The sequence below is a fragment of the Microtus pennsylvanicus genome, chromosome 5 (assembly GCF_037038515.1).
Source record: "Microtus pennsylvanicus isolate mMicPen1 chromosome 5, mMicPen1.hap1, whole genome shotgun sequence".
Lineage (NCBI taxonomy): Eukaryota > Metazoa > Chordata > Mammalia > Rodentia > Cricetidae > Microtus > Microtus pennsylvanicus.
The window spans coordinates 138,550,704-138,563,941 of record NC_134583.1 but is presented as its reverse complement, the minus strand read 5'-3'; the positions used below and the strand labels follow the sequence as shown (position 1 = coordinate 138,563,941).

Genomic DNA, 13,238 nt, shown 5'->3' with positions numbered 1-13,238 from the left:
ATGAATGTTACCTTCTCTAGCTATATTGTACTGTGTATGTGGGCCAGTGGTTCTCAAACTTGAGCAGTCTTGAGGGTCGTTTGGGAAGAGAATATGGAACAGATTCTAGGGTCTCTTCTGACTCCAGAGTTCTGATCAGGTCTAAGGTGGTGTACTGGCTGGTTTTCTGTGTCAACTTGCCATAAGCTAAAGTCATCAGGAAGGAAGAAGCCTCAGTTGAGGAAATGCCTCCATGAGAGGCAATTTTTCAATTAGTGATCATTGGGGGAGGGCCCAGCCCACTGTGAGTGGTGCCGTCCCAGGACTGGTGGCCCTAGTTTCTGTAAGAAAGCAGGCTGAGCAAGCCAGGAAGCAAGTCAATAAGGATCACCCCCTACGACCTCTGCATCAGCTTCTGCCCTATTTGAGTTTCTGTCCTGACTTCCTTCAGTGGTGAACAGCACCGTGGAAGTGTAAGCTGAATAAAAACCCCTTTCTTCCCCAACTTGCCTTTTGGTCATGGTGTTTCGTAGCAGCAATAGAAACCCTAACTAAGTAGGACAAGTGAAGTCTCACAGTTCCTATGACAAACTGCCTTCCCCATGATGTTCCCTGTTAAGTAACCAGGCTTTGAGAGTTACTGTTGGAGTGTAATGATCAGTCTCTGCAGTAGCTAGACCAGCCGGACAAAAGCACAAGAAGTCATTGCGAAAAGATTAGGGAGTAGGACCCCATGTGAAATGGAATTTTAAACAGCAAATAGTATGCCTTGGATTGTTTGTTTCTCCAGTAAACACTTACTTTGTTAGTCCACTTCACAGACTTTGACTGCCCATCAGCAGTTCAGAGTTGGGGCTCTAGCTTTTAATTTCTTGTCAATAGTGTTGGTGTTAAAGCAACACCTTCTGTTCCCTGCTCTCAGGCAGGATTTCTCTTTAGTCCTGGCTGTCCTAGAACTCGCTCTGTAGACCAGTTTGGCCTTGAACTCAGACTCGCCTACCTCTGCCTCTGGAGTGCTGGGATGAAAGACATGTGCCACTACTCCTGACTTTTGTCAAGTTTTAGTAAGTTATTTGGTTAATGAAAGTGCCTGCCATGAACGACACATTTCTAGTAGTTTGCTAGTTCTTGACAGCTGTATAGTATCTCCCAAACCCTAGGTTCCAGCTGTTTGTGCTCTAAACTTAGTTTCATTTGGTTGTAGTAAGGGTCAGTTTAACTACCTTTGCAATAGGAGTCTGGTTGTGAGTTTGATATCTTCCCAGTAAGTATTTTGAGGTTTCATCTTTCTGGCAGTTGTTTGGAGAATCACACAAGTTTTATTTTGAATTGGAATGTCTCTTTGTGAACTCACACCTTCTGGTTTATTTGCTTTTCATTCTTTTCTCTCCCTTCATTCCTCTCTCCTTTTCTCCCTCCCTTCCTCCATCCTTCCTTCCTTGATGGAACTTTTCAGCATGCATTCCAGGCTGGCTTTATACATACTATGCAGTTTGGCTATCCCCCTTCCTTAGCCTGCAGGTGTGCACCACTATGTCAGGCTTTAATATGAGACACTTTTTTTTCTAATCAGAAGTAATAGGTATTGAATTTGCCTCATACATGTTAGGTGAGTTGTCAGCCACTGAGTTAAATTTCCTAAAAGGAGATTTATAATATTAAGTCTTTAGGAGAATTGCCACCCCTCCCCCCAGTGTGGAGATTCGAACCCAGGGTCTAATACATGCTAAGCAAACCTCTACCCTTTATTGTTGTCTCTGTGATTCATTTGTCTTTAGACTTGTCAGGTTTCCATTTCATTTCTGCCTCTGTAACCTATAGCCTTGTTGATTCATTGTATGGTGCACAGTTCCTTTGGTTCTGACACAAATAGAGTGGTATATTGTTATTTCAATTCCATACAAAGCACCTCATTGCCCTAACAATCTCCCTGTTAGCCCTTTGTAGATATGCCTTTTCCTTATTGACAAATCTCTGGCAATCAGTGATATGTTTTTATCCTCACAGTTTCACCTAAGTTAATATATGCACGGAACTCTTACAAATATGGAGACTTTTTTGATTATGGCTTCTTACATTTAGCACTGCCCTCAACCACATAGTTTTAGTAACTAGACCCAGGGCTTCTCATATACTAGACGAGTATTATACTGAGCCTTATTTACAAAATGTACTTAATGTTAATGGTATACTAAAACTGAATGTGTTGGCATAAGCTATAGTCCTGCTCTTGGGAGGTAGAGGCAGAAAGAGCAGGAGTTGAAGTTCATCCGTGGCTACATTGGAGTTTGAGGGCTACATGAGACCCTGTCTCAAAAAGGGGAAAAAAATCTACCATGTTGTCTTAAGAGTCAGCAAGTCATTCTTTAAGTGCCCTTTGGCTTGTATTTTATGGCACTAAAAGTAAAATGATTTATAGGAAATTGAATAATAATGATAGCAGTGGTGTATTTTATATATATCCTTAATGGCTAAGGTTAGACGTTAGGAATATGATAAGGCTTTTCCTGGCCTGGCCTCTTTGTCTGGAATTAGCCATGTATTCTGGAGGAAGCCAGTTAACTTCCTTGCTTCCCAGGTTTTGGCAAAATGAGCAGTAAAATACTTGATCTGGAAGTTGTTACCTCTTATCTTCTTGGGTATCTAGAAATCCTTAGGTAACTATTTTTTAACTTTAGCATCTTATTGTAAAGCACGTGTTACCCCTGAACTTAGGAACAGCTTGCTAAGGCCTTGAAAGGATTCGTGATGAGGGTTTGAGTTTGTCCATTGAAATGAAGTGACCCTTCAGTGTAGGGTCTCTAGGTCACTGTCTTTTTTTCCTTGGTCTTGTCGAATTCTAGGTACGGCACTGTGATACTGTAAATGTCAGTACATTTTGTGGGATCCTCTTTTGGGACTACAGTGTTGTTTAAATTTCCAGCCCTGTAGTTCAGTTATTAGATAGACCCCACCCCCCCCAGGGATGTCTATAAAGATTAATTATGAAAGGCTATAGTTCCTGGAACCTTCTTGTAGTTCATTATGTCACATAATTGTGACAATATGTATTTGAGGGTCAGGATATTTTTGAGAATGCTTCACTGATGATAGAAGCTTATAGCATATTGGGAAAGCAGCCAATGACTGCTTAACATTCCTGACTAGTTCGTGTGTGTGTGTGTGTTTGTGCTTTTACTCTCTCTCTTCTGCTCATTCTCTTCCCCATCTCATCTCTCTCTTTCTCCTGTCTCCCCCTCAGTTCCCCCATCTTTTTTTGAGACAGTGTCACTGCACTGTCTCAGAGCTCACTATGTAGATCAGGCTTCCTGGAACTCAGATACCTGTCTGCCTCTGCCTCCATCTTCCAACTTTCTCTTCTGTTTAAAAACTGATAGAGGTTGGGTAAATAATGGAAGGACAGATTTTGAATGTGTATACACTTTCTATGATTTGTATTTCTGTGTGGCGCATAATAATGTTTATTTTACTTCTATTTGTAGTGATGAATGTCATAACAATCGAAGATTATAAGAGCACATACTGGCCAAAATTAGATGGTGCCATAGACCAACTTTTAACCCAGAGTCCTGGTGACTATATACCTATATCCTATGAACAGATTTACAGGTAAGTGACTATTTAATTTGTATGGGTTTGGATGGATTTTGATTGCTGACAACATGAATGTGATATATAAAGTATATTAGATGACGTTGGATGTGTATATTCTCCACACTGGTGAACTGGATGTTCCGTTCAGAAGTGGTTTTCATGTCAGGATAGATCTAGTAGACCACACTATTAACTTCCACCTCTGCTTGCGTGTCTCTGTCATATACAATGAAAAACCTCCAGGGCCAGTGAGAGAAGCTAGTGGAGTGTCTGCTGTAAAAATACATGGCTTTTAGGAGATCCTAGTTAGCCCTGTTGATGCTGACTGACATCAGCTCTAACTGTACCTAGCTCTTAGTCAATGGAAACATTAGGAACTGGGGTGGGAAATGAGATCAGCACAGTGACAGGAAGAAGTGACAGCTATGTCATTCCCCACGACTGGTGTACAGGAGGACGTATTGCAAACACCTTTGTAAGTCAGAAACCGTCTCTCTTTTAGTTACCATTCTCTTTCTCATTTTGACAAGTATTTTAAAAAAGAGAGAAAAGCTGACTTACAAGGAGTTAGTACATTCAGATCCTCATTTTGGATTATCTCATGCCTATTTCACGTATACTATCCAGGTCATTTGAAGTTAATTGACAGTGTCCTTTCCATCAGAACACTGAATGGGGAGGGTAGATTTTTCTTTCAGTTTTTGGTTGATCACCTGTTATAAGTTGAGTTTTATTTTGAAAGTGTACTTTAACATTAGATTGCCGGGAATGCTTCTTCATTGACTTGGTGTCTGTGCCTGTTCCTTCTTGCAGCTGTGTATATAAGTGTGTGTGCCAGCAGCACTCGGAACAGATGTACAGTGACCTGATTAAAAAGATAACCAGTCACTTAGAACGAGTCTCCAAGGAGCTGCAGGTAAGGAGCTGAGTGCATCAGGATTTGTTGCTTTAGTGTGTCTGGTGGAACTAGGCTGTCTCATGAACAGTTGGGATCTTGTTAATTTGATTTACCACACAAGTTTATACTTTTCTAGTTGGATAACTGGCTAAATGGTCTAATCTTTAGAAAAAATATTTGAAAATTTGACAAATTATGGAACGTTTTATTTGGAATATATTTCAGTTTATAACTGATACCACAATGTCAGCATTTTTTTTTTATTTAAAATAATGTTTTTTCTCTGTTAACTTTACTATCTGGTGAAATTAAAAAAATAGATCCAATATATTTTAACTTCTTTTTTGAATTTGTATTATCTTTCAAGAGTGAGTGGTTTGCCTCCGAGTTTCTAACCCTTGTTGTATGAACAACTAAAGCTATTGACAAACCCTTGCGGATGATGCTGTTAGGTAACACCCTGAGTGGAGTGCCTGGCCTCAGTCACTAGCTTTGGGCTAGAGCCAGGTCACACTTGGATTCTGGTGTAGAAGTAACAGGGCCTACAAAACTCACTCACAGTAGGTGACCAGGGTTCACTCCAAGGTGAGGAACAGCTCCAATAGTACGCTTTGTGTCTGATACTGTTTCTCACTTACCTTGTTTTGTTTTGTCTCCCACATTTTATCTTGTGTGTGTTTGGGGGCAGCGTGCATATGTGCCGTGGAGTGTCCACTCTGCGGGTCAGGATGTGTGGTGTCGGGCATCTTCTCATCTTTGCATCCTGAGCCGCCTGCTTGGCCCAAAGTTTGTTTTGTTGTTGTTTTCCTTTTTTCCCCTTAATTATCAACAGAGCTACATTCTATAAAATACACACCTTCGCCTGTTGTTTTCTCCATCTTTTTGTAACTGAATATACCATAATAATTAACAGATATTTACTGCCTATATATCATATGTCAGTTGTAGAAGTTTATTGTGCCTTAAATAGTTTGCTTTTAATTCTGGACTCTCCTTTCTCCCCAAATTCTCCCTAAAGGCAACTTGCTGCTCTGGTCTGTCTGTCCTGTGACTTGCCATTCCTCTGTTTTCTTGCTGCTCTGGTCTGTCTGTCCTGTGACTTGCCATTCCTTTGTTTTCTTGCTGCTCTGGTCTGTCTGTCCTGTGACTTGCCATTCCTGTTTTCTGTCACTGTCCTTTTCCAAGTGTTTTGCTGATTGTTCTCTCTTACTTGTTGTACCTAAGTTTATTTATCCAGCTTTTGACTGATGCTGATACTGGTATTCCCAGATTTTAGTCATATCTGTGTCAGAGTTTGTTTTTCCTCACCCAGCTAATGCAGCATTTTACAAAACTAAATTTTTAACTTCCTATTAGGAAGGACTTATTAAAGATTAAAGCAAGATAAAGGTGTTGTGCTCTTTTTAGTATTTAAAAGACTGTCAGTAAATGTAAAGGTGTATATCATGAAAACCCAAAGAGTTTATTTTTAGAGTCAATACACATCTCATTAGTTTAAAAAACATTATTTTCTTTAAATTCTTTTTTTCTTGATGTTCTGGGTATCATATTCTCTGGTCTTGTGCATGCTAAGCAAGTGCTTCCCCAGTGAACTGAACTAGCTCTTGACAGTCTTCATCTGGGCTTCATCTAACAAGCACCTGCTGAATTAGAATTGTGTCAGACCACTAGTGATCCTTCTGCCTTGACTTCTGGGCACGCACATACACACGCACACCACACACACACCATACACACCCACACACCATACACACACACACACACACACACACCAACCTGCCAGTCTTTAATTGACTTCTGTTGGAAGATGGTAACCAGTTTTAAATAGCTAGGTAAAGTAGGTAACAATGTGGGGACCTCAGACCCTGGTTCCAGCTTTGTCGCTCATCAGTTGTAGACCCTTTCATTAAATGTGTTCAAATCATCTTGTCAGATTTTCAACATTAAGGTGAAATATCCTTATTGAAATATCTGTGATACCTAAGTTTACACTAAGTTTTAAGATCCTTTTTTTCCCCTTCTGCTTCCTGCCTTGCAAAGCTGCCTTTTCTCAGTATTACATTCATTTCTGTTCACCTATGGACAACCTTCCTGGAACTCTTGTCTAGCCCTCAAGACAGTACAGAACAGAACAAAGCAGACAGTTGGCATTTGTTTATGGACTCCTAGCCTCTTCGTAGTAACAAGCTTGTTAGGGCTGCAGCTGTGTTGCTGTCTTTGTATTCAAGTCCAGCTACTTCTCTGGCTCTTCTGGGAGGCAAGGACTCTGTCCTGCTTCTCTCTCTCTTTTTTTTTAAATTTATTTATTTATTAAGGATTTCTGCCTCCTCCCCGCCACCGCCTCCCATTTCCCCCCCCTCCCCCGATCAAGTCCCCCTCCCTCATCAGCTCGAAGAGCAATCAGGGTTCCCTGACCTGTGGGAAGTCCAAGGACCGCCCACCTCCATCCAGGTTTAGTAAGGTGAGCATCCAAACTGCCTAGGCTCCCCCAAAGCCAGTACGTGCAGTAGGATCAAAAACCCATTGCCATTGTTCTTGATAACCTTAGTATCAGGCACAACCATAATTCAGACACTTGAGTGAATGCTCATCAGCTGATTTTTGACCTGTACCAATAGGGAAGGTATCACGATTACTCTTTGATAATTGATCCTCATGTTCTCTAGGTGTTTAGGTAGTTTTTGTGATAACCAGAATATGGCAAGTCTTACAGGGCAGGCCATTGTGTTTGGGTGGGGCATGTTATTTGCCAACCTGGTTTTTAAGTTCTTGAGCCAGAGCAGTATTGTGGTCTGAGTTGCATTTGGCAGATAAGCAAAGATTGAACATTGCATTGACAGATCAATTGGTTGAAGCCACAGGGCATCATCCTCTGTCAAGGACATCTTAAAATAGGTACTGGTTTGACTTATTTATCCAAGTTTAAAGGTATGTTGTGGGTCTTGGAGAGATGGTTCAGCAGTTGAGAGCACTGTCTGTTTTTCCAGGGGACCAGGCTCAATTCCCAGCACCCACATGGCAGCTCACACCTGTCTGTAACTCCAGTTTGAGGGCTTCTGGCACCCTCACACAGTCATACATTCAGGCAAAACACCAGGGAACATAAAAATAAAGGTGCATTCTGTTGGAGAGACTCAAAAGTGCTGTGTGAAATAGCATTCCATATTTATTTTTGGTGTTGACCTAAAAAATAGAGAATATAGTTTTCAGATTTTAATATTATTAGTCTATCAAACCTAAATATTTTTGCAAAGTAGCATAATCTAACATAGTGTTGTAAAACACAGACCTCACACTCCCACATACACCTTTCAGTTTGGAATAGTGTCTTTTCTACCCCTTCAATAACTTAAGTTGCTCGTTGTTGAATTGGTAAAACAAATAACTGAACCCATTCAGTCTTCTCATTTGTTGCTTCACTTGATTCTTGTCTATAGTTTCTATTTGAGATTGTGACAGTTTATCCTGCCCATTTTTTATATCCCTCTTCCTATAACTTCTGTCTCTTTTAAATATAAAGAAATTCAGGGTCCCCCCCCTTTTTTTCTATATCACCGGAGTATTGAATTTTTAGGGTCTTTTTTTTTATTCTCAAATGAATGGAACTAGTTATATACAGAAAATTGTTTTACCAACTTAGTTTTGTTTTTGTTGTTTGTTGCCGAGACAGGGTGTTAATATGTAGCCCTGGCTGATCTGGAACTTGCTGTGTAGACAAGGCTACCTCTGACTCCCCCGTGCTGGAACTGAAGTGCAGAGATGTGCGTTACCACTCCTGGCCTGCTTAGTTTTGCAAAGTTCTGTTTAACCTTTAACAGTTGCTCGCTTTCAATCAGTTGGAGCTTTTACTGTATCTTACCCACGTAGCTGTTTAAGCAGAGACTGTTTTTAGGGAAAGACAAAAACATTAAAGTGGGGGAAACAGCACAGGTAATGCTGCTTTCAGGTCCTGATAAGGAGCAACCAAAGTAGAGCAGGGGGAGGAAAATGGTATAAGTTCTCATTCTTAAATCTCTAAACGGCACTTTACATTTATTTCTTTATATTTTATGTGCATTGGTGTTTTGCATGCATGTATGTCTGTATGAGGGTGTCAGATCTTGGGAGTTACAGATAGTTGTGAGCTGCCATGTGGGTGCTAGGCGTTGAACTTGGGTCTTCGGGTAGAGCAGTCAGTGTTCTTAACTGCTGAGCCATATCTCCAGCCCCACTAAACAGTACTTTATGGAAGTGTTTATCAGCTGTTTTAATTAAAGGGAAGTTGACTGGGTATACTTAAGATATTATTTTTTTTTTTAAATAGTAATTTTGGTACCTTTTAAGCTAAATATATCTTGGTTTGTAGATACTATATTTGACAAACCAATAAATAATGAAATTAGTGGAAAGTAAGCCCTAATTAGTCTTAACTTTATTCAGGCTGTACAAACACCAGCTTATATTACTTTATTGTATATTGTATAACTTATATTTTTCTTACCCAACTGCCATTAAAGGTCAGCTATGTCTTCTTGGTGTTAAGATCTGGGCAGGTGTTGCATTGCTATTTGCTTTTTCCCCAGTGGGTGGCAGTACAATCCAACTGGTTGCTTACAGCTGTCTTAGCAAAAATAAAAAGTAAAAAAATTAAAGATCTTGATTTTTAATTCTGCTGAAGTATATAGTGTGCCTTAAAAACCAATAAATAAATAAATAACCTCTTTACTTCCAGTATAATTTTTTCCTTACTAGACTGAAGGTTTTAGGTAATAAAATTATTGGGCTGGAGAAATGGTTTGGTGGTTAAGAGTTCTTGTAGCTCTTGTGCAGGACTGGAATATGGTGTTGAAGGAGGCCGCTTGGTTGTTCTTGCTGCTCGATCCCAAAATAATCACACAGAAACTGTATTAATTAAATCACTGCTTGGCATATTAGTTCTAGCTTCTTATTCACTAACTCTTACATATTAATTTAACCCATTTCTATTAATCTGTATATTGCCTTGTGGCAATGGCTTACCAGGTAAAATTATATCCAGCTCTGGCAGGGCTACATGGCTTCTCACTGACTTCTCCCTTCTTAACCCAGCATTCAGTTTCGTTTTCCCCACCTAGCAGTGGGTCTGTCTCCTATAGCTCTGCTATGGGCCAAAGCAGTTCCTTTATTAACCAATGATATTCACTGCATACAGAGGGGAATCACATATCACCTCCCCTTTTCTATTTAAAGAAAAAGGAAGGTTTTAACATAGTAAAATTACATATAACAAAACAGGTATTAAGCAAGAATTACAGTTACAATATTTATATCTATTTTATCTTTTATCATAACTAAGGAAAACCATAACTATCTATTCTTCAACTCCATCAAAGACCACAACAGGATTTAATATTACCTAAGTAAACAGGAAGTGCATTGTATGCAACTTCCAAAACCCTAGAATTGACAGAGACATCTCCCTGCCTGGACAGTCACCCAAAGTTCTTCTGTACTGTTGGGGCATCCATCTTCAGCCGACAGGCCCATAGTATTCAGCAGACTTTTCCACGAAATAGGAAATTTCAGACAGTTCCACCTATATTGGCAGTTTGTCAGTCACTTTCTTCTGTGTCCTGCAGAATGTCTAGCAGACTTTTTCTATTTTTCATGAAGCAGGAACCCCAAAAGACCTTTAGGTAAGTTCAGCAGTCATTTCTCTGTGGGTCCTGCATGTCCATTTGATCATGCAGTCCAGACAAGAGCAGTTTCTTGCCCAAATGGCTAACCAACTTCATAAGGAGTCTCTTTGATGCCCATCTTCCTCTTGAAGTAGATTGGTGCTGCCAGGAGCAGATGTGTCTTACTGTCATGAAAAGTCCTAAGCTCTTAAAACATTTTAAATGCCATATTTTGAAGGTCTCTGAAAGATTTGAAGAATACCTACCTAACTGAAATATATCTCTATATATCTAGAAAACCTAACTAACATGACTATAAGCTTGACTATTATAGATGATTATCTACTAACCTGTATTTCTTAATTATACATTACATTTTTAAAAGTTCCTAAAGGGTTGTCTCTGGCCCTGTTTAACACTGGTATATGATTAAATTCTTTTTCCTGGTTCTTGAATCATGTCCCAGGCATTTAAGGCTGTTTTGTGGCATAGGGACAAGATTTGTTCATCATAAAGAGCTTTAACCTGTTGGTCAACATAAGTGCCCTCACCAAGAATTTGATCTTGGGAAGTCTCAAGTTTTTTTGTTTTTTTCTGTTGGTCTAAAATTTTAGCCTCTTCTCTGAAATAATATGTTTTAACAATTAATCTCCATATACAAAATTTATCTTCATATATAAAATTTGTATATAATATACAAAAATATAACCCAATGTAAAATATTTAAAATTAATAGTTTTTTTTTAAAAAGTAGAATCAGTAATCTATTTTTTTAAAAATAATTCTTATTGTTTATTTACTTTATTTTATGTGCGCTGGTGTGAAGGTGTCAGATCCCCTGGAACTAGATCTTAAGACAGTTGTGAGCTGCAATGTGGGTGCTGGGAACTGAACCCAGCTCCTCTGGAAGAGCAGGCAGTGCTCTTAACCACTGAGCCATCTCTCCAGCCCCAGTAATCTATCTTTTTATATCTATATCCTCCCTTTTTTCTTTTCAGAGTAGATTCAATAAGCTATTCCTTTATCTTATCTAGTGGCTATGGTGGTTTAAATAAGAATGGTCCCTATGGTCTCGTATTTAAATGCTTAGTTATACACCAAAGTATGGTCTGAGTGTTGAAACTACCCTTTTCTATAGAACACCCTGTTTACTTGAAGAATGAGTGGATGAAGAACAGACTGATTATTGAGACTTAGGTATTTGAAATGTGTCAGCTGTTAGAAGATATATGTAACTCATTGTTTTCCAGTGACCAATGTGCAGTGGTAGTAAATATGTAAAAAGACTCCAAGTAGAAGGTAAATCAGAGCACCATATAATATTTAATGCACCCATTGGTAGTTTCAGGAGACTTAATTTGTATTGCAACAAATTTTCTTAAGCTTCTGAGAAAGAGAATCTGTTGTGTCATGAAAGGGCTACTCAGGTCTGGGTGGTGGTTGGCAGCAGGTGCACGCCTTTAATCCCAGCACTTGGGGGACAGAGGCGGGTAGATCCCTGAGTTCTAGCTCCAGGACAGCCAGAGCTGAACAGAAACTCTGTCTCAGGAAAAAAACAAAACGTGTGTGTGTGTGCGCACACACACACATACACACACACACACACACACACACACACACACACACACACACACACGGAAAAAAGAAAGAGAGGAGTCTATTCAGATACAGCTTTCTCCCTCACCCATTTACAATTTTTTGAGGTTAGATTTTCTTCCTTTAATTCAAAACACATAATAATTGATTAGTGAAGCAGATGCAAGAATTAAGTTGTAACAATTGTTAAAATGTCAAAATAATTACTAAAGTTACTTAAGTACTTTTGGATTTGTTTTGGAAGATTATTTTTCATAAACAGTATGATTTTATGTAATGACTTTATTATTGTCATGTTGGAATGAATTAATTCAGGTTTTTTAATATGTAAAATTGTTTCCATTTATTTAGAATATAGACATTCAATTACAAAAGAATGAAAACTATATGCCTCAGACCATTATTTAAAGAAAAGTTAAAATGTTCTAGGGCTACTAAAGCACTAAATGCAGATATCAGTTGAAATATGAATAATCAACATTTTTATACATTTAAAATTCAGATGTTTATATTTATATTTTTAAGAAAATTTAAAAAAAATTATTGTTTTACCCTTTCCCTGAACCATTGTGTAACAGATCCTGTGAATGTAATATAACAGACTGCCATTCAAAGGTATATTTTAACTTTTAGACTTATTTCATCATAGCAGTATACGACTTCCTAAGACATATTGAAGCATAAAGAATTATTGTTTTACATAATGTAGCCAAACCTTGGTATGTTGCCAATTGAATAATTTTATCAAAAAATGGAAAGCTCTCGATTTATGTTGATTCTGCAAAGCATGTTCCTTTGTTGCTGTTCGTGTTGTTTTGCTTGGTGTATTGTAAGGAAGGTCCATCCTGGAGTAAGCATGCTATCAGCTGTTTCTGATGTGAAGCAGTTGTGTGGCTGTAGGGATGCTGAGCCTTCAGTGTTAGACAGGGAGGTGACAGTGGTTTGGCTGCAGCAGAAGAGCTATGCATGGCAGAGTAGCAGCAAGCATAGAAGATATGTGACTTCTGAACTTTGTTATTGATTTTTATTGATCTTTACACAAATAAAAAAGAATTAGAATAGATCATTTGTATGAATTGGGAAGCAAAAACAGCTTAGAAAATTCCATAGTATTTAATGCCCTTGCTTTTTCAACATGGAACTTGCAGGAATATGAAAAAGAAGAGAGTGGAAGCCTATAAGTTAGAAAGAGACTAGAAGGAAATTGCCATCAATGTCACAACATACAGGTCTTATTTTGACATAGACCCAAATAAAATGTTAAAAAAATAGGGCTTACAATGTGATTAGGGAAAATCAGAATATTGGTTGAATATTTCATGAAATAAAGAAATTATTGCTAAATATTTAAGTATATGATTAAATAATTTCTAGAATTATAACATTATTTAAAAATTTGAAAGATGATCTCAACTTTTATTTTTTCTTTTTTTATTAATTGATTTTTATTGAGCTATACATTTTTCTCTGTTCCCCTCCCTGCCTCAACTCTTCCCCCAAGATCTCCATGCTCTCAATTTACTCAGGAGATCGCA

At 38.5% G+C, this 13,238-nt stretch overlaps 1 protein-coding gene across 4 annotated transcripts in view; it reads left to right on the top strand.

The window, feature by feature from the left end:
* Positions 1–13,238, top strand: part of Cacul1 (CDK2 associated cullin domain 1) — a 52,327-nt gene that overhangs the window by 17,064 nt on the left and 22,025 nt on the right. For all 4 annotated transcript variants that reach the window (XM_075974566.1, XM_075974565.1, XM_075974568.1 and 1 more), the window contains 2 exons: positions 3,462–3,588; positions 4,387–4,489. In XM_075974566.1, the coding sequence (XP_075830681.1) occupies positions 3,462–3,588; positions 4,387–4,489 (230 nt within the window). The remainder of the gene's footprint in view (positions 1–3,461; positions 3,589–4,386; positions 4,490–13,238) is intronic.